Source organism: Periplaneta americana, chromosome 15 (assembly GCF_040183065.1).
Source record: "Periplaneta americana isolate PAMFEO1 chromosome 15, P.americana_PAMFEO1_priV1, whole genome shotgun sequence".
NCBI lineage: Eukaryota > Metazoa > Arthropoda > Insecta > Blattodea > Blattidae > Periplaneta > Periplaneta americana.
Window position 1 is genome coordinate 5564929 of NC_091131.1, and position 19303 is coordinate 5584231.

General features: G+C 38.3%; 1 protein-coding gene across 1 annotated transcript in view; it reads left to right on the forward strand.

Annotated features, from left to right (window-relative positions):
• Positions 1-19303, forward strand: part of LOC138715803 (titin-like) — a 409396-nt gene that overhangs the window by 365805 nt on the left and 24288 nt on the right. The window contains exons 2-3 of the mRNA XM_069848890.1: positions 13562-13791; positions 16400-17703. Coding sequence (XP_069704991.1) covers positions 13562-13791; positions 16400-17703 — 1534 coding nt within the window. The remainder of the gene's footprint in view (positions 1-13561; positions 13792-16399; positions 17704-19303) is intronic.

Consider the following 19303-nt stretch of genomic DNA (forward strand, 5'->3'; position numbering starts at 1 on the left):
ACCAATTATATCACTCAGAAGTACGTTATCTTTTTAAGAATTCTTGGTTGCTTCGTGTTTGTAAGTGCTGTGTTTTGTATCCGTGATCCATTTTCGTAATAGTATCGCCTCAAGTTCTGAGAACTGCCAGGCAGCATATCAGTGTTATTATTAGAGAATAAATTAACGTGGACAAGGAGGAGAGATCTTGCAACACATAATTAGGAATGTTTATTGTTGCTGAAGATGATTTCATTCCACGCTTTGTTTGTGAAACACAACAGATAAGAGCTCGGGTATGAACATTATTTAATTTAAACAAATCTCTCGACTCTCGCTCATATCTATCAAGTAAGGCAATATATCTTGTTGTGATTCCCTGTTATCGGGCTTTGTCAATCGATATCCTTCAAGATATACTGAAAGATGGTTATTTAAAAACCGATTTGGCTTTACTATTAGCAAATTTAAGCTTTTTGTGTGACACCTTAAACAAACTCGAAACATCCAAAAACCTGTTGTCTGAAACAGGGAGGTGCGTGCCGTGGAAATTAAACTAGACTCGCTACCAGGTTCAGAAGCACATTTACTAAGGGACGAATTCCAGAATGTGTTTGGGAAAAACAGTGGATATAAAAAATGTGTAATGTTGCTCAAGTATTGGAGGGTGTGCCTGTAGGTGAAATTGACGGTGTTTGTGACATTCCTCTCTTTAAATATGCACGTCTGACGTCCTGTGATGTGGAAAGATCGTTTTCACAGTATAAGTCGTTGTTCAGAGATAATCGGCATGCATTTGTGATGGAGAATTTGGAGATGACCTTTGTTGTTCACTGCAATTCTCGGCCAACTACTAGCACTCAAGTGTGGTTGGTGAGTACCTAGTAACATTTTTTTTCAAGTAAGGTATTTTTGTCATATTAAAAAAATATATATATATATATATTTTTATTTTAGCAATTATTTTCGTACTTTTTAACACATCAAAAATAAATATATTTAAATTTTAGCACATAAAAATCCGCTCCCTACTGATCATGAGCCCGTGTTGGGGGAGGGGGGTCGCCTTTCTTTTTTTTGTTCGGCTCTCACGACGAAATCTGCGGTTCGATTCCCTACGAGTTTTGGGGCAGACTGGGATGAGTCACTAGGGCTCGAGCGTCGGGAATTCCTCCCGTCTGTACCAGGAAGCATGAATGACGTGACGCCCGCCTCTGCTGCAGAACGACCCCACAGCTTTATGACTCCTCCACTTACGTCCGCGCTATTGGCGAGATCGGCAGACTGCGTCCCGAGAAACATCGTGATGCTACAATAGTGAAGCATGGACTTCAGATTATCCTGTTTCAAAACATTTCGTCGAGTTACTGTTGAGAGAGAAACGATGCCAGCTGAGGAAGTAAGATATATGACTTCATTTATAAATTTAACTGTAAGTAACTTACGTATAATGTATGTAATAGGTTCTATGGGAAATAAGGTATATAATTAACACTGAAAAATTAATATTACGTTGGTACTATTCATTGAAAAAGGGTGAACAAAGTTAAACCGCCGATTAAAAAAAAAAAAAAACTTCTATTATACTCATGCTGTATTACACAAAATATTCATTTGAAAAAGTTTGTAATTTTGTACATTTTTTACACTAGAAAGGCTGCATCCGTTTCACTTGAGGTATTCCTATAAACAATAGCGTTGGACAATCCTACCCTTTTCTGTCATGTATCACAGATGACACAAGTATAGTAATTGCAGACAATATCTCAAACACATTGCAATATTCAATAGAGGCAATTCTCCTCCAAATATGTGATTGGTTCTCAGTCAATAAATTAGTATTAAAAAAACTAACATAATCACATTTAAATCCTGTCCAAATTCAACCTCGCAAATTACAAGAGTAATAATTAACAACAGGTCCCTAATAGAAACAACAAAATTTCTTGGCTTACAAATCAATAATGTGTTAAACTGGAAAAATTGTATTAAAAAATTACTCCCGAACTACATTCAGCATGTTTTGCTATTAGATCTATGCAAGAGATAGTAAATATGAGTACCTTAAAAACAATATACGTCGCATACCTACACTCGGTAATGAGTTTTGGAATTCTGGGGAAATTCTACAGATAGTAACAGTATATTCCTACTACAAAAATGAGTACTCAGAATAATAGAAGGTGCCAAATCTAGGGAATCGCGTAAGACTATTAAAAAAAAAACTACTAATAATGCCCATGGCTTGTCAGTATATTTTTTTTCATCCTAATAAACTTCCATGTATGCATTCGTGAAAATTTTGTAACTAATTCAACAGTTTATAGCATAAATACTCGTAAAAAAACTTTCATACTCCTTCGGCAAGTCTATCGTGCTATCAAAAAGGAGTGCGTTATATGACAGTAAAAATTTTTATTAGCCTCCCTATGGATAGTAGTAGTAGTAGGGTTTAAAAAGGGCGCGTCAGCATCTATGGCTATTTACGCCCTTATCTAAAATTCTTTACACAACAGAAACTATACAATAATCAGAATGCTTAAAGAACTAAAAAAACGTTGTCACGATTAAAACGAGGTACACACCCTATGGATATAAAAAATCAAACTCAACACATAAGATTATTTAGGGCCAAATTAAAGAAGTACCGGTACCTAATATCTCACGCCGTCTATTCTGTAGGTGAATTCATGACATTCAACAACGCTGCATGAATATTTCTGTCTTGTATTAAGTATCGATACTAATCCCTTGTGTTGTACTAGTATATTGTAAAACTCTTCTGTAGACTATAATAACTAGACTGTGACCATAAAATATTACGACTTTGCAGTATTATTAAGATTTTTTTGACATGTTCCATATTCTAGCTATGTATGAAATGTAAATGAGTACAATACAATCAATCACTGAATAAGGAATAAGTGAAATTCTTAAAATGACTTCTATTGGTAGGCTGCATAACGTACTGCACAATAAGCAGTGCCAACAGGGGCATCATTTCAGTTTTTGCTTGGGAGGGGTGGACAAGATTTTTCAGGGAGAACCTTATAGGATATATCGCATGGCGTACTCCCTCCCTATTTTCTCCGAAATTACTATTCTGGATATCGTAAACTGAGCTAAACTTGACCGCTGTGATAAACTTGCTTATAAAAAGTACTTAAATCATTATATCAGATGCACTGAACATATTTTCTTATTCTTTCTCCATTTTTAAGTATTTTTACTGTTTTAAGTCACAAATAGGGCTGGTATCATGATTTAACTTTCTTTTACGGTCAAGTTTACCACACTTTGCGGTACATCTCCAGTTTCCACACATAGGTCTAGTTTTAATTCTTATCCTACTTATACGATACGTAATTTACATACATACTTACTTAGGAACCCGGAGGTTCATTGCCGCCCTCACATAAGCCCGCCATTGGTCCCAATCCTGAGCAAGATTAATCCAGTTTCTATCATCATATCCCACCTCCCTCAAATCCATTTTAATATTATCCTCCCATCTACGTCTTAGCCTCCCCAAAGGTTTTTTTCCCTCCCGGAGGGAAAACACTCTATATGCATTTCTGGATTCGCCCATACGTGCTACATGCCCTGCCCATCTCAAACGTCTGGATTTAATGTTCCTAATTATGTCAGGTGAAGAATACAATACATACAGCTATTGTTAATGTGATGTAGGTGCGAAGAATTGAATCGACAGAATTTTAATTTCAATTAACAAAAATTATATACTTTTATTTACTATAGGTAACAACCACTACTATAGAAAAGGTAACACCTTGGTTTCATTAGAGCAAGGTCATTAGCTAGCTCGTCTTTTATTTCTTAAGCGTTTCTAAAAATCTAATATTTTAATATTAAAAGTACAGTTCTCAAATTTTTCCTCAGTAATACCATTCTGTTATTGATTTGCTGAAATATTAAAATCGGGGGGGGGGGATAATTGGCCCACTGATCTTAAATGACGTCTGTGCGACGTGCTACCTGCACGTTTTCTAGGAGTTCAAATTCTTACCTAGAATACAAGCAGAATTGCAAGGAAAGTTGTTGGGTGCGCATATTTATCTTACTAAAGTGACATCAAAAACTTTTCCTTGCATTTCTAACTATGTCCTGATTGTACCTATGCAGTGTAAAATATTACCATGGCAACTAAACTTACGATTAAGCAAGCCTTCAGGTATAGTAAAAAAAAAAAAAAAAAAACAAGGTACAATAAAAATGTAAGGAAAAAGTTTTTCATGTCACTATAGCTATTAGAATTCCATTTTGGATCATCCAAATGTTATAGGCTTTAATTAAATATTACATTTCAGAATTTGTTTAAATGTGAATTTGAAGGGGAATAATGACATGGTCCGAATTGTTCATCGTTCAGTTGACCAGACTCCTCTGTAAGTGTGATAAATTTTACACATATTCACATAAAATATCTATGGTGAGCATTAGTAATGTTATGTTATGATGTTATTATAAGTACTAATGTAGAGTTGCAGGGGTTCGCCAGAGTCTTCTTAACTCACAAGTATGATTTTGCACTCTAAGAAGGCTGTCGAAGGTTTAGTTTGTGAATATTTTGCACCCAATTTGACGTTTATTATGCTGCCATCTCTCATAGAAGTTGTGTAACTACAGCCAGAGACTTGTTATTTAAATGTTTTTTTTTTTTTCGTTGTTGGTAACGCTTTTTTTTTTTTTTTTTTTTCAGAAATGTATATGTATTTAAGCACCAGGTCGCAAAATGAACCCATGTCTTTTACAAGATGTACATGATTCAGTATACGAGTAAAAATACAATTTACATTCAAACACTTTCACCAAGAAATCACTCATTCATTAAACACGAGAAATTACTAAACTATTGAGTAATGGATTTGGATGTGTTCTTACAGAGTATAAACATTTGGTTCTGGATTTTGAATATAATCACTAAATAACATGTTGGTAACGCTATAGCATCTATTAGATGCTTTATGGTTGTGCAACAGATGGAGTTACTTGTCAAGAATGTGACGCTGAAACGTGTGTTCAGGTTACTGCCCAGAGAGAGTCCTGATGTATTTTTACATTTGTGATAATTGGTTAATTAATATTAACCCGCCACACTCACAATCACACTCACATTCATACAAAATTTTAAATGGCACTTAAGCAATGGTCCATAATTTAGTGGCACACTGACTTGAAGGATTCGTTATCCAACGACAGGGTAATAGCCTATATTTATTGGTTTGTTTCTTGCAATCCAACTCAAGTGTATCCATTTATTTTCGAGTAAACAACATTGTGAAAGGAGGTCGTTTACGAGTAACTTGTGAAAAAAATCTTCTTTCGGTAAAGATACAATTTTGTAGTCTATCCTTTAAGAAAGAATGGCCTCGAAACGTCCAGCCAAGCTTTTAAATTATTTGCGTGGATATTTTTAAACTCTAAAATTGTTGTTGGATGAGGTACGCTACAATAAATCCTGTAGACTATTTAACTTATAGGATCAATTGCGATATTGGCCAATAACGTTTCAGAACCGCCTTAAAATCAACCAATCACAGTTGTGTTTCTTGATAAGATGCCTCGTACAATACTTCAGTGTCAATCACAGAAAATAAAGAAATACCAACAAAATTTAACTTTGAAAATTGCGTTTTCAGTAACTGTAACTTCAGGTAATAAATGTCTGTAAAAACCTTTCGTGTTTTTATTCTGTTAATGTAACATTTCAGCTTATCTTACTTTTGAGGTTAAGTATTGTTGTTTCGTATTTCCGCTCTGAGTAGTTGACAATAGTATCTAGTATGCCGTGATAGATTGCAGTTTGTTTTTTAACTTCTTACAAGGACACATAATAATGTCTTATTGCTGTGTTTTATAATAATCATCATCATTTACGTAAGTAATTAGGTTTTGCAAGTTATTTAATTTTACTCGTTGAATCATGCTTGTTTCCTGCATTTCTTAAAATATGTGGCATGTTAGTTTTTATTTGTCGTTATTTACGTAAAAATGATGCCCGAAAAATAATAATAATTTCGTACTCACTCCACATCCCTATATTCACATTTGTTTTTCAGTGATTTATTAAAGAATGTACCCGTATTTAAAAGACTAATAATTTAGAAACATGTTACATAGATCATCCTTGTGCCAAAAGAGAATGCTCCCTGGACCAAATTATATTAAAGAATGTACCGGTATTTAAAAGACTAATTTAGAAACATGTTACATAAATCATCCTTGTGCCAAAAGAGAATGCTCCCTGGACCAAATTATCGTATTTTGCAGTGGTCGTCAGTACTCGCTGAAATGGATGATAGGGTAAATTAGGGCCTGTTGGACAGTTGGGCTTGTTGGACACTTTGTACTTCAACGTGTTACCTCGCCACTTCAAGGTACCACATTCTGCTAGAAGTCAATGACGGAACTAGCCACGAGTGGGGCTAGTTCCGTCATTGACATTCTAGCAGAATGTGGTACCCTCAATTGCCGAGGTAACACGTTGAAGTACAAAGTGTCCAACAAGCCCAACCATCCAACAGACCCTAATTTACCCTAATATAATATAATTATGTTGTACGTAGCAAGATCGATTATTCAATTGACAGGATATTTTATGAGGTTGTCATGACTGACATACCTATTGTCAATTGCTTTTATTTGTCAGTAGGCCTTGACTGACGGGTATGTAAGGACTGGCGCTCTTACTGGTGGAGGTCGGGGTTTGGGATGGCCCACAAGCAACAAGTTATACTAAATATGTTTAGGATTAGTGTAAAATTGGCCTATGTCTCCTATTAGTGGGCGGGACATAAGTAACATTCACCAATAATCTTATTAAATTGTACTCGTGGTTTCATTTTATTAGCATAATTTCACGAGCCCGAAGAACTAATAAGATGAAACAGAACTCATGCAATTACTACAGATATTTTTTTAAAGAAAAATAAAATCTCTTTTTTCTATTTTCCCAATGATTAGAAATATGCTAATTTTAAGAAATCACTCGTAAGTCATAGACTTCATGAAGGCGTAACATTTTTGTTTGAAGTGGTTTTCGATTATGAGAGAAATTCTGTATATCGTATTCTGTAACTAATTAACTGACAAAATCGCTTTTGGAGACACGCTGTCTACAGCATTTTATTTTTATAATGTCACGTAAAAAAATTATACAAAACTGTCTTAGCCTGTTTTTGCTAAATCTTTATTTCGTGTTTTTATAAATTTAGTTTTTTTAATACTAAACTCGCAATTCATTTCCCAATACTCGCAGACATACTCATATAAATTGAGGGAAAGAAGGCAGAGGACGGACACTGGAAAGTTTTCTTTTCTCAATCGCACTATCAGGGACTGGAATGCTTTACCTGCAGACTTACTAAAGGCTTTACCAACAACCAAAAATGCATTTAAAAATAGGCTTAAGGACTTTACTAATAGACGGTAATTATACACACTAGTTAAAGGATGTAATTGATATGTTGTTATTGAAGTGTTCTATCAATGAAGAATTATGTTGTGTCAGTGAAGTGTGTTGTGTCAGTGAAGTGTGTTGTGTCAGTGAAGTGTATTGTGTAAGTGAAACGTGTTCCTGTCAGTGAAGCTTTATAGTTTATAGTGGCAGTGCATAGTATTTGAACAGTGAAATGTTTTTGAAGTGTTAGTGAAATCAGGATAGAATCAGTTCCAGTGCAGTGAGTGAGTTGACAGCGAAATGAGTGTAATTTGAAAGGTACTTGTGCAGATATGAACATATCATACTCGTGGGTTTTAGTTCGATCTTAGTTTTAAGATACAAATTAGATTTATTTGAAATGTTATTTTAAGTGATCGTTTCATTTAATTTAGTATATTCCCTGTTATTATTATTATTATTATTATTATTATTATTATTAATTATTGTTAGTATTAATCATTAGTATTATTATTAATTGTATTTTAATTAATAAGTTTATTATTGTCATTATTGAGTGTAATTAGTTACCACTGCCACCGGGTATATACCCACTGCAGTGTGAATAAATACATACATACATTCAATATGAACAAAATGCTTGAACTATTTACGAGAAATCGCTATCCACAGACAGACACAGACATGACGATAAACCACTTTTCTAGTATCATGAAGACTAAAATTGCGTAGTGACGTAGAAATCTCGTAACAGATTTTTACACCGCCACAAAACCCTCATTTTGTACCTTCAGTAATACAAAAAAGCTGGTCATTGGCACTAAACTGCTGTTTTTCTTTCTTTCTTTCTTTCTTTTTTTTTTTTTTTTTTTTTTTTTTTTTTTTTTTTTTTTTTTTTTTTTCAAAATCTGATATCACTGCTGTCTTCTTCTTCACTATTTTTTTTCCAATATTCACTACTGACTAATATTAAACTTGCAGGCAGGGACTTCGAGGGATGAAACAAAGCAAGACTACTGTGCTCCAACCACGAAAAAGTATCCAGGGAATGAAGGGAAGGGGGATGATGTTGTGAATGAATGTTGATGTCATATACATAGCCTGAATGCAAGAACTAGGTAACTCGAAATTTGCGTTTACTAGTTACCTCTTTTACAGCATAGCAAAAATCGCACAAAATGTAATCCAGGATCTAGGTAACTGATCGAACGATACCAGCAACATCTATTTTCCAATATAACAAATAGGCAAAAGAAAACGAGACATATTCCTTAGTGCAATAAATAAGTAAATAGGCGATGTCACAAAATATGAAAAATCAAGTTACCTAGTTCTTGCATTCAGGTGACGTATTAAGATGTCATAAGGTCACACACGTGGATACTCTTATCTCTATTGGCTAGCTCTCACAGCACAAACCATAACATTGATACAGACATATTGATACTACCCTAGTTACAAAATCAGATCACAGTTAATCTCCTGGTCTTTTAATCTCCTCATACAGGAAATAACATATGCAGGAGAGCGCATGGTTTTTAAACTGGCGTTATAACGGTAATATTATCTATCTACTTCGTTCCAATAGACGAGGCAATAGTAAGCACATTCCTTTCACATTCCTGGTTGGAGAACAGTAGTTGCTACACTGATGTATGATATACAAAATCGAATCATCGAAATGTTTCTTTGGATATGCGAAAATTTCAGTTTTGCAGAAGTGGAAAGTGGACGAATTTTAACCAAACTTGGGTTGAATGACAAGCTGAGGTGGGCGTAACTAAACACTCGCTTCCGGCGCGGCGGCGCGTTCCTGAGAACTGACTCTGAGTACGGCACAGTCTGTCACGTCGTGCGCGCTCGCCAGGGGTGGCATAACTGAAATAGAGGCGCTGATGTCACGGGAGACGTCATCGCGGAGTGACTAAAATACACGAGAAAAAGGTTGCCTGCCGCAGGTGCCTCTAGCTAGTCCGCGTCACACGGCGAGATCACACCAAGCTCCAAGAACGCCCATCTTGACAATGTTGAGTTATGTCTTACATGGGCAACTTTGAAGCTATATAGACAGCTGATTTTTTTACAGCTCATGTACACGTAACTCGACTTTGTGTTGAAACAGGAGATTTATTCAATTTATTTCCTTACCGATAAATAATGTTTTCCCCATTCCTATATTTTTTCAACGATTTTCAGTAGGCCCACATTTCTTCTTCTAACTAACTTACTCCAAAATGTAATTACAAAAACATTGTTTCAATCAATCAATTTAGGGCATTTCAAAACCTAAGAGGCTTTTAGCCTCATTCACGATATATCGCCATTCGTCTCTGTTCTCTGCATCTTCTTGTCGTTCTCCCACTGTACAAAGATTATCATATACTTGGTCCTGCCAACGGAGACGAGGTCTACCAAGAGGTCTGTACATCTTGGCTTCTTTTTTGATAATAATCTAAGTTGGAATTTTCAAGTTAAAGAAACGATAAAAAAAATCTGTTCCTCCATTCACTGTTTGAGTCGCTTGAGAAACTTCTTGCCCCAGCAACTAAAACTTACCCTAGTGCAAACCCTAGTAACGCCGCACTTCGATTATTGTGACGTTTTGTTAAGTGACCTAAGTTCTGAATTGTCAGTCAAGTTACAGCGAGCTCAGAATATGTGGGTCAGATACGTGTGCAACATCCGACGGTATGATCACATATCACCGTCCTTCGCAAGTCTCTCGTGGCTCCGACTTAAAGAACGTAGAACTTTACACTCTTTGTCTTTACTCTTTCGAATTCTGCACACTTCAACACCAAATTACCTTTCGTCTCGTTTCTCTTATCTATACTCTAACCACGACGTAAATACCAGATCACTTATCTGTGGCACGCTAAGTATACCTCTTCATAGAACATCTTGTTATTCATCATCTTTTACAATATCCACCTCGCGTCAATGGAATTCCTTGTCACAAAGTATTAGGGGCTGCAAGACAATAAACACCTTTAAGAACAGCTTAAAAGATAACCTTATTAGCATTTCACTCCAATCATACTGATTTAAACTATCACTGACTACATTGTTACTTTTTTCTTTAGACATCATCCTGATTGTGCTGTATTTTAATTGTCTCGTAATAATCTCTTTCTATTATCTAATATTATTTGAAATATATTAACATTCTATGTATTTTAGTTTAATTCTGCTACACAGTTTATTTCAGTGTTTAATTAATAGTTCATAGTATTTTGTTGTTTAATTTGTAAATAACTTTTGTATACATGTAACTCTCATCTAAATCAAATTGTTGGATTCTTTGTAAGTTCATGCATATGTATATACACTTTTTGCTGGTTGAGTGGAAGAGAAGGCCTTACGGCCTTAACTCTGCCAGCTAAAATAAATCATTATTATTATTATTATTATTATTATTATTATTATTATTATTACATCTTGGAGAATAGTCGAAAGCTTTTCGTAGAAGAGAGTCTTCATCACGCCGTAGAACGTGTCCAAGCCAACGTAGTCTTGGACTTTTTATTAAGGCTATTATGTCCGGATCTTTATAAATATCCCTTAGTTCCCTGTTGTTCAAAATTCTCCATCCGTTATTTTTCTTGAATGGGACCAATTTCCTTATGCCAGTTTTACTATTTTCACTATTTCGTATCCTAGCAACTACAGAAGGTGTTTCAGAATGAACATCCAATTTGCTTTTGTAATTTATATTATTTGTGACTCCTTTTTTTATACTTCCCTTCTTCCCTTTCTGAACACTTTTGTGCCAACTGTTGGTGTGGTTGAACTTCGCCTTTTCTTCTACTTCCTGGTTAAGTAAAGATAAGCATCACGGTGCAAAAGCAGATTTCAAGATTGTCATGGAAGTCCACGTTCTGAGCATCCCTCAAAGCTACAGGGTGCTTTATGCCATGTCGTCTGTCTGTCTGTCTGTCTGTTTGTTTGTTTGTCCGTTTGTATGTAATTAGTTTATAGGCCTAAAGTAGTCAATGCATCCAGAATGTAAGAATGTATCTTCTTACTAAAATAAGGTGTGCCTACTATATCTTTATTTGAGAAAGATAATAGACTTACTAAATGACAGTTCACTCAAAATTAGTTCTAGCAGTTTTCTTTCTGCATTTTCCTTACGCAAGACAATCTTAATCCGTCCTCATACACCGTCAATCGTCCAGGAAACGACAGATCGCCATTTCTTTCGTCGTTCAGTAACTTACACTTTGCTTTTTTTATGCCATTAACTTCCTCGCAGTAAAGCCTTATGCAAAACAAAATGCTAAATGAATCTGTGTAAACCACGTGTCCCAAAATAACCAATGCATCACAGAAATGTTGTACAAAAAGTCTCCAATTTGAAAACCTTTGACAATATTTTTACGGAGTAAGGAGCTCTAAAGAGAACATTTGGAAAAAATTAACTCAACTTTAGTCATTTAGAAAATAAAGCAAAGGGTATCGAAAGAATTAAATAGAAAAATGGGACACGTACGTGACAAAAGTGTCATAGATTATTACAAACGTGATCCAAGGGCAGACATTCTTTGAATGCAGCTTCTAGTTCGGAGCGGACAGAACTAGATTGTCGCTTCGTTTTTATTTCGTCGTGGTGTACGAAGTGTAATTCTATACAAGGAACCATTTCTTACTGCCCACAGAAGGTTAATATCATTAGAGTAACATTTCACAAGTTTTCACCGAAATATTTAAAGACCTAGAAACCAGTCCTTTTACATTACTCTTGTGGAATATCGTAGCTGGATCACTGGCAGCACGTCCAAGGCTGAATGTTTCAACGGTATCCTGTTATGACGATCAGAAGTTCGCACACCACATAAACTGTAGTAAATTTATGTTAAGATATTGACAATGTTCAAAACCTTAAAACGTTAAAATGCTAGTTAGGTACAATTCTCTCTGAAAATACTGAAGCAAGATACTTTAAACATCAGCAACGAGATAATGTAATGCATATCCATCAAGCCATGCAGTGATGAGAGGCCAGTCAACTTATAAAACATATTATATTTACACTTTTTAACTTTGCTCTAGAGTATGCCATTAGGAAAGTCCAGGATAACAGAGAGGGTTTGGAATTGAACGGATTACATCAGCTGCTTGTCTATGCGGATGACGTGAATAAGTTAGGAGAAAATCCACAAACGATTAAGGAAAACGCGGGAATTTTACTGGAGACAAGTAAAGAGATAGGTTTGGAAGTAAATCCCGAAAAGACAAAGTAAATGATTATGTCTCGTGACGAGAATATTGTACGAAATGGAAATATAAAAATTGGAAATTTATCTTTTGAAGAGGTGGAGAAGTTCAAATATCTTGGAGCAACAGTAACAAATATAAATGATACTCGGGAGGAAATTAAACACAGAATAAATATGGGAAATGGCTGTTATTATTCGGTTGAGAAGATTTTATCATCCAATCTGCTGTCAAAAAATCTGAAAGTTAGAATTTATAAAACAGTTATATTACCGGTTGTTCTTTATGGTTATGAAACTTGGACTCCCACTTTGAGAGAGAAACATAGGTTAAGGGTGTTTGAGAATAAGGTGCTTAGGAAAATATTTGGGGCTAAGAGGGATGAAGTTACAGGAGAATGGAGAAAGTTACACAACACAGAACTGCACGCATTGTATTCTTCACCTGACATAATTAGGAACATTAAATCCAGACGTTTGAGATTGGCAGGGCATGTAGCACGTATGGGCGAATCCAGAAATTAATATAGAGTGTTAGTTGGGAGGCCAGAGGGAAAAAGATCTTTGGGGAGGCCGAGACGTAGATGGGAAGATAATATTAAAATGGATTTGAGGGAGGTGGGATATGATGATAGAGAATGGATTAATCTTGCTCAGGATAGGGACCAATGGCGGGCTTATGTGAGGGCGGCAATGAACCTCCGGGTTCCTTAAAAGCCAGTAAGTAAGTAAGGTATTCTTGGCTTAAAGTTAGTCTACTCTGTCTGTGCTTCTTCTATGACTGCTAATTGCAAACAAATTCAAAGGGTCCGCAAATTAATTTCCCCAAATCTTATGCATTAAAATGGGATGATCAAGAACATTCACACAGTTTGTTTTTTCATTTCATTCATAGCATGTGAGTATGAGAAGTTGAGGTAAATTTCGTTTTTTTTTTTATTTGCAGCCTCAACAGAATGCATATCATGGAAGACGAGTGCAGCAAGCCAGCCGTTGTCGAGAGCCTGCCAAAGACCAACGGGTCCCCCACGCCGGCACCCGCGCCCTGCCAGAACTCCCTGGACGGCGAGAAGAAGAGCCTGGAGAACGGGTCGGGAGACATTCCCGGCGAGGAGCAGGCGGGCGCGCCCAAGGCAGCCCAAGAGGAGGAGGACAGCGCCCCCAACGACAGAGAGGGTAACGAAGCAAATCGGGTTCGAGCCCAGTAGTTCCTTAATCATTTTTGTGAACAAGGTGGCTGTGGAACAGATTGGCTCCCCTTGCCATTTTATAGTTCCATTATTGCGTAATCACTAGAGCCGCTATTTTGTGGTAAATTAAAATCCGCTAAAGTGGTGCTTAAAGCTGTGGATATTTGCTATGAAAAAATGTTTTGCTTTATTATTATTATTATTATTATTATTATTATTATTACACTGGTATGCATTTTAAAACTGTTTTAAGTTAGATCTTCTGTATCACGTCAGGTTTTCCTGAAAATGTTAAGATAAAAACGAAAAAAAACGTCAAAATTAGAGAGGTTCGTATTTTTTTTAATGTAACGCGACTATTTATATGACGGTATTCCATTTTCGACCAATGAAGTGTAATGAAATTTTGAATTCCAACCAATTATAGACATACATCGCGATAATTTTTGCAACTCGTTTTACCACAGTCAATTTATTGCATGGACGTTGTTTTGTTTAGTCAGTGTCGCCAACTGTTTGTTTCCCTGTAAATCGATGAGCATGAATCAATTAATGTAACGACGAAGTAAGACTAAATAAGTGCGAAATCCTACTTCCACATCTACATCTTCTAATGTCATGCCCATTGTAGGCTATCTAAAGAAAATGACACTCCTCCAGTCAGATTTGACAACTGCGTTTTCAACAATTGTTCATGTAATTGATGTATTGATCAGGTTATTTGTGATTATATTATAAAATGCTTAAATTAAATTATGATTTCAGCAGATAATGAAAATGATTTTCTGTTATAATAAGAGAAAAGTGCAGTACATGTAGGCCCTAATTAACATTGTTAAATCTGTATTTCGTTTTTCGCAATTGGCATTGCAGAATAACATCCAATTTCTTTATTGCAGTAACCGATATTCATCTATTTCAAAGCTGAAGTTTCGAAAATAGTTATGTTGGTTAACATGTAGCATGTTGGTCACTCTGTAGGCCTTAGCTATAAACATTGTCGAGTTTTCTCAATAAGGCGCATGAAAACTTAATATTCTGGCTGTTAATGAAGAATGGTAATAATGGCTTTCGAGAAAATACAAAACATTATGTTTACAACACTCCTTTTCAACATACATAATTGAAGACTTGAAATAAAAAAGGCTCTAAGTGCCATATTCATGAATTTGAGGAAAAGAGTTTTAAGTGTACTAGGTAATTAATGGTCATAATTTCAGTATTGATGTGTTTTAAGCATAGTATGGAGCTAGTGTCCAAAGGAACTTACAAACGTAATATTGTATGAAAAATGTACTGGAAGCGGAAATTTAATGAAAGGCTCTAAGTTCCATACCGGTAGTTCAGAATCAGCAAAAAAATAGTGAAGAGGACAAACGAATGAAACAAAAATGGTTTTTTGTTCATAAAGTAAAAGTTCATTCTGTAATGCTTCTGTAAAACTGTTTGTGGTCATAATTTGTCAGGTACTGTATAATTTCAGTCAAATTCTTCTTCTTTTCGGTTAATACCTGGATTTTCTTCCGAGTTAACGAAAATATTTCAGAAAATGTTCCTTGTGCAAACTTGCACTAAGTCACCTTGCCCATCTGGAGCAATGTAATGAATAGTTGTTTGTCTCCTACTCTGTGAAGGGTCATTGTAGGTACCCTGACGTCTTCTTTTAACATGTGATACTTGCATCAGCCCCATCAAGTAACTCCCTCGCTTTTCAATATCTTCCAGGTCATAAAAATCTTCAAACAGCCCGACCTTGTGTTCTTGCATTTACACTTACATGCACACCGACTGTGAAAGCAAGCTGGAGAACCCTGTGCACTATACCTCATTAGGTCTATCAGTTTTTTCTGTTGTCACAACCAACCTAATTTAGTTAGACCTTATTGTTGCTTTCATGCATAAAGAACAAGAATAAACAGTCTGTCCAGGTATGGTGTAGGTTAGCGATCAGTAATGAGACTAGCCTCCTGTGCTGGACGAGTTTTTGCAGGAACATGTTTATTATTTGAACTTATGTATTCATTTCCTTCATTTTTCAGCTTTTTTTTTTCATTGCAGCCGCAGTACCTTTTCCTTTAATTAGTAATTTCTTTCCACTCAAACTGTTACAAACATCTGCCGCCTCCGCCATTTAATCTAACTATGAGGAGGAAGCGCGAGCCTTTCGTATGTTAACAGCAGCGGCAGTTAAACCGCATGTTATCTGTCAATTGCATTTGGCACTACATTTTCATTCGTGGCAGTTCGAGTCTTTGATACATTATTGGCTTGGCATATAGATCCCATTTTGAACACAATTTCAAAATTCCTTATTATGACACTTAGAGCCTTTTTTATTTCAAGTTTTCAATTGAGCTCGCTGTTTGACACATCAGACAAATGACGATCGATCACGCGCTTAGCGTAGGTATTGAGATCGTCTTGAATACGATACGTGTTTTCATTCAAATTTGAATACGATCCGATCCCACTTTTTTAGGTGTATCGACCTTGAGACTCAGATAATTTTGAATCCCCGTTTTCAAGGAATTCAGATCGATTTTAATAATCCATGAAAACGTAATTATCTCTCTGCGTCCATCGCTTGCTTGCAGATGACGGCAAGTCCTCGAAGCAGAGCGAGGAGTCGGGCGCCAAGAAGGGCGCGGACGAGGCGAGCAGCCCCCCCGCGTCGCCGCCGCCCGCCGACGAGGACGACGAGCTGCGCAGCGGTGGCGGCGCCAGCAAGCGCGTGAGCAGCGACAGCGACAGCGACGCGCCGGGCGCGCTCAAGAAGCTCAAGCCGTGCGAGCGGGAGCGCGGCGTGGCGGAGTTCGTGGAGGAGGCGGCGCGCGCCGGGCCCGACGAGCTGCGGCGCCACGCCGACAAGCTGCAGCAGGAGATCCGCGCGCTGGCCGCCCTGGCGCGCGCCAAGGAGCGCGAGTGGAACAACCTCATCCGCCTGCGCAAGCTCAAGGAGGAGATGTTCCTGCGGCTGCAGCGCCGGCGCCAGGTCATGCTGCTGGACGCGCCCGACTGGGAGTCGGACGACGCCAAGGACCGGCCGCCGCCCATCGTGCTCAAGGGCGGCCAGCCTCTAGTCGTGGTGCCTCCTTCCGTTAAAGTTCCTGACTCGGCCAAGCCCGGCGCGCGGCCGCACCGCCCCATCCTGCCCAAGCCCGCCGCCGTGGCCACGCCGCCCGCCGGCAACGGCCAGAACCCCGTCATCGGCGAGGGGCGCCAGGGGCCCATCCTGGACGTGCGCTCCATCATCGCCGACTACCGCTCGCGGCACCCCGAGACGGTTCCGCGCCGGGGCCGGCGGCTCAAGAGCTCGCCCGGCCCCCCCGACAGCCTCATGTCCTCGGCGCGCGTCAGCGGCGGGGGCGGCGTGCTCAGCATGGCGTCGCTGGCGCTGGGCTCGGGCTCCCAAGTGCGCACCGCCTCCGAGATGGGCGACATCGGCTTCCTGCTGGAGGCGGCCGCCGCGCGGCAGGACGGGTCGCGGCCGTCCAGCGCCGACTCGTCGCGCAGCGGGGCGCCGGAGGCGGCAGCGGCGGCGGCGGGCATCAGCTTCAAGGACGTGCTGGTGCAGTTCGCCAAGCTGAGCCAGACGGAGCAGACGACGGGCGGGGGCGGCAAGCCCGCGGCGCCGGCCCCTCCCCCCTACCCCGAGGTGACGCTGCACCCCGTGCTGGCGCCCCACTCGCCGCCCCAGCAGACGCCGTCGTCGTCGCTGCTGCACGGCATCCTCACCAAGTCCAGCGCCAGCGCGCGGCCCACCACGTTCTCCCCCACGCTTGCGAGGCTGCTGACGGCGCCCGAGAGAATGCCCAGCGTCGCCAACACGACGGCGGGCGCCACCTTCCACGGCACGGCCTCGCACGTCTCCATCAGCGACCTGCTGTCCACCTCCAAGGTGAGCGAGCGCGTTGGCACGGATTTCCTTAGAGAAGCCAAATTTGCCCTAACCACATGATTTCTGTACTGGGTTTTTAAATTAAATTGCTCATATTTCTTACACAATCTTAAAAATTCTGGCACTGGCTTATTACACAAGAAATGGGATTTGTATCACCATGACAACAAGTTTGTTTGTTTCTGATTGTTCTGGTGGTCATTATCAGGAGGCACTTTCCTGTAACTTGGCCTGCAAGATCGCCAGATATTAACCCAGCAGATTATTGGCTGTGGGGCTATCTGAAGGAAAGAATGTTCTTGAGAAAACCTGCGACAATTGTTGAGTTGAACTCCGTCGCACACGAAACAGTTTTCCTCTTCTACCAATTGAATCCTACTCTTCCTGCAGTCTACCTCCTTTGTTGTGAACTGTTTTCCTTCAATTAAACAAGTTGCTGAGTACGATCTCCTACGTTTATAAAAACAGCTATTGTAAGACGCCCAAACTTGCGGTTGTAAAAAGTTTGTATTTCACTAAATAGATAAGTTATAGTGTTTTGAAAGGACTTATTGTCTTCAGACACAATAATGTCATTATCATGTACAGAAAGGCATTTAACATTCATGATGTTGAAAAATCTCTATATAATCTTATCACACTTTTCCCACTTAATAATTATGTCGTGAGACATCTTTTGAGCATTGCTATAATGTCATCATGTGCTCCTTTCCCGTGGTATGATTCAAAGAAATTCTATGAATCATACTGCACTGTATGACATTCAAGTAGTCGTCATTTATCTGTTTAATTACTTTCTTAATTGGTATCCTGCTGCTCAAATTCTCAAGTGTAGTTCTGTTAACAACTTTTGCTTTGGATATGGTGTGCATAACACTGAGTGTACAACTCACAAGAATCCTCATTTTAATACAGATAGTGAATACAGACAATGGGCTGACATTACTTTATTCTGGACCTATTTCACGAAAGTATGGTATAACACATTAAAAATTTACAACTGAAAGTTACTGTAAAGTATGAATTCTATCTTTCTGTTTCACAAAATAATGTGTAACAGCATATATTATTAGTAAATGTGTACAAGTAATATAATAATAATAATAATAATAATAATAATAATAATAATAATAATAATAATAATAATAATAATGACGTATATACAGGCTACGTGCACCAGTACCTTACGCCAATGATAAGGTTATGTTCATCTCCCTTATTTCTAATATATTTAAGGAACTTTGGCAAAAATTAATATAACTAAAATAATAATTCTACAATTCTGATAGTTTATACTGTATTTTTGATAGTATGATGTGGAAGAAGTTTTCCTGAAGGCAATCCTAGTTTTTGACTCCATATGAATTGCAATAGTACTTACTGGCTTTTAAGGAACCCGAAGGTTCATTGCCACCCTCACATAAGCCCGCCATTGGTCCCTATCCTGAGCAAGATTAATCCAGTCTCTACCATCATATCCCACCTCCCTCAAATCCATTTTAATATTATCTTCCCATCTACGTCTCGGCCTCCCTAAAGGTCTTTTTCTCTCCAGCCTCCCAACTAACACTCTATATGCATTTCTGGATTCGCCCATACG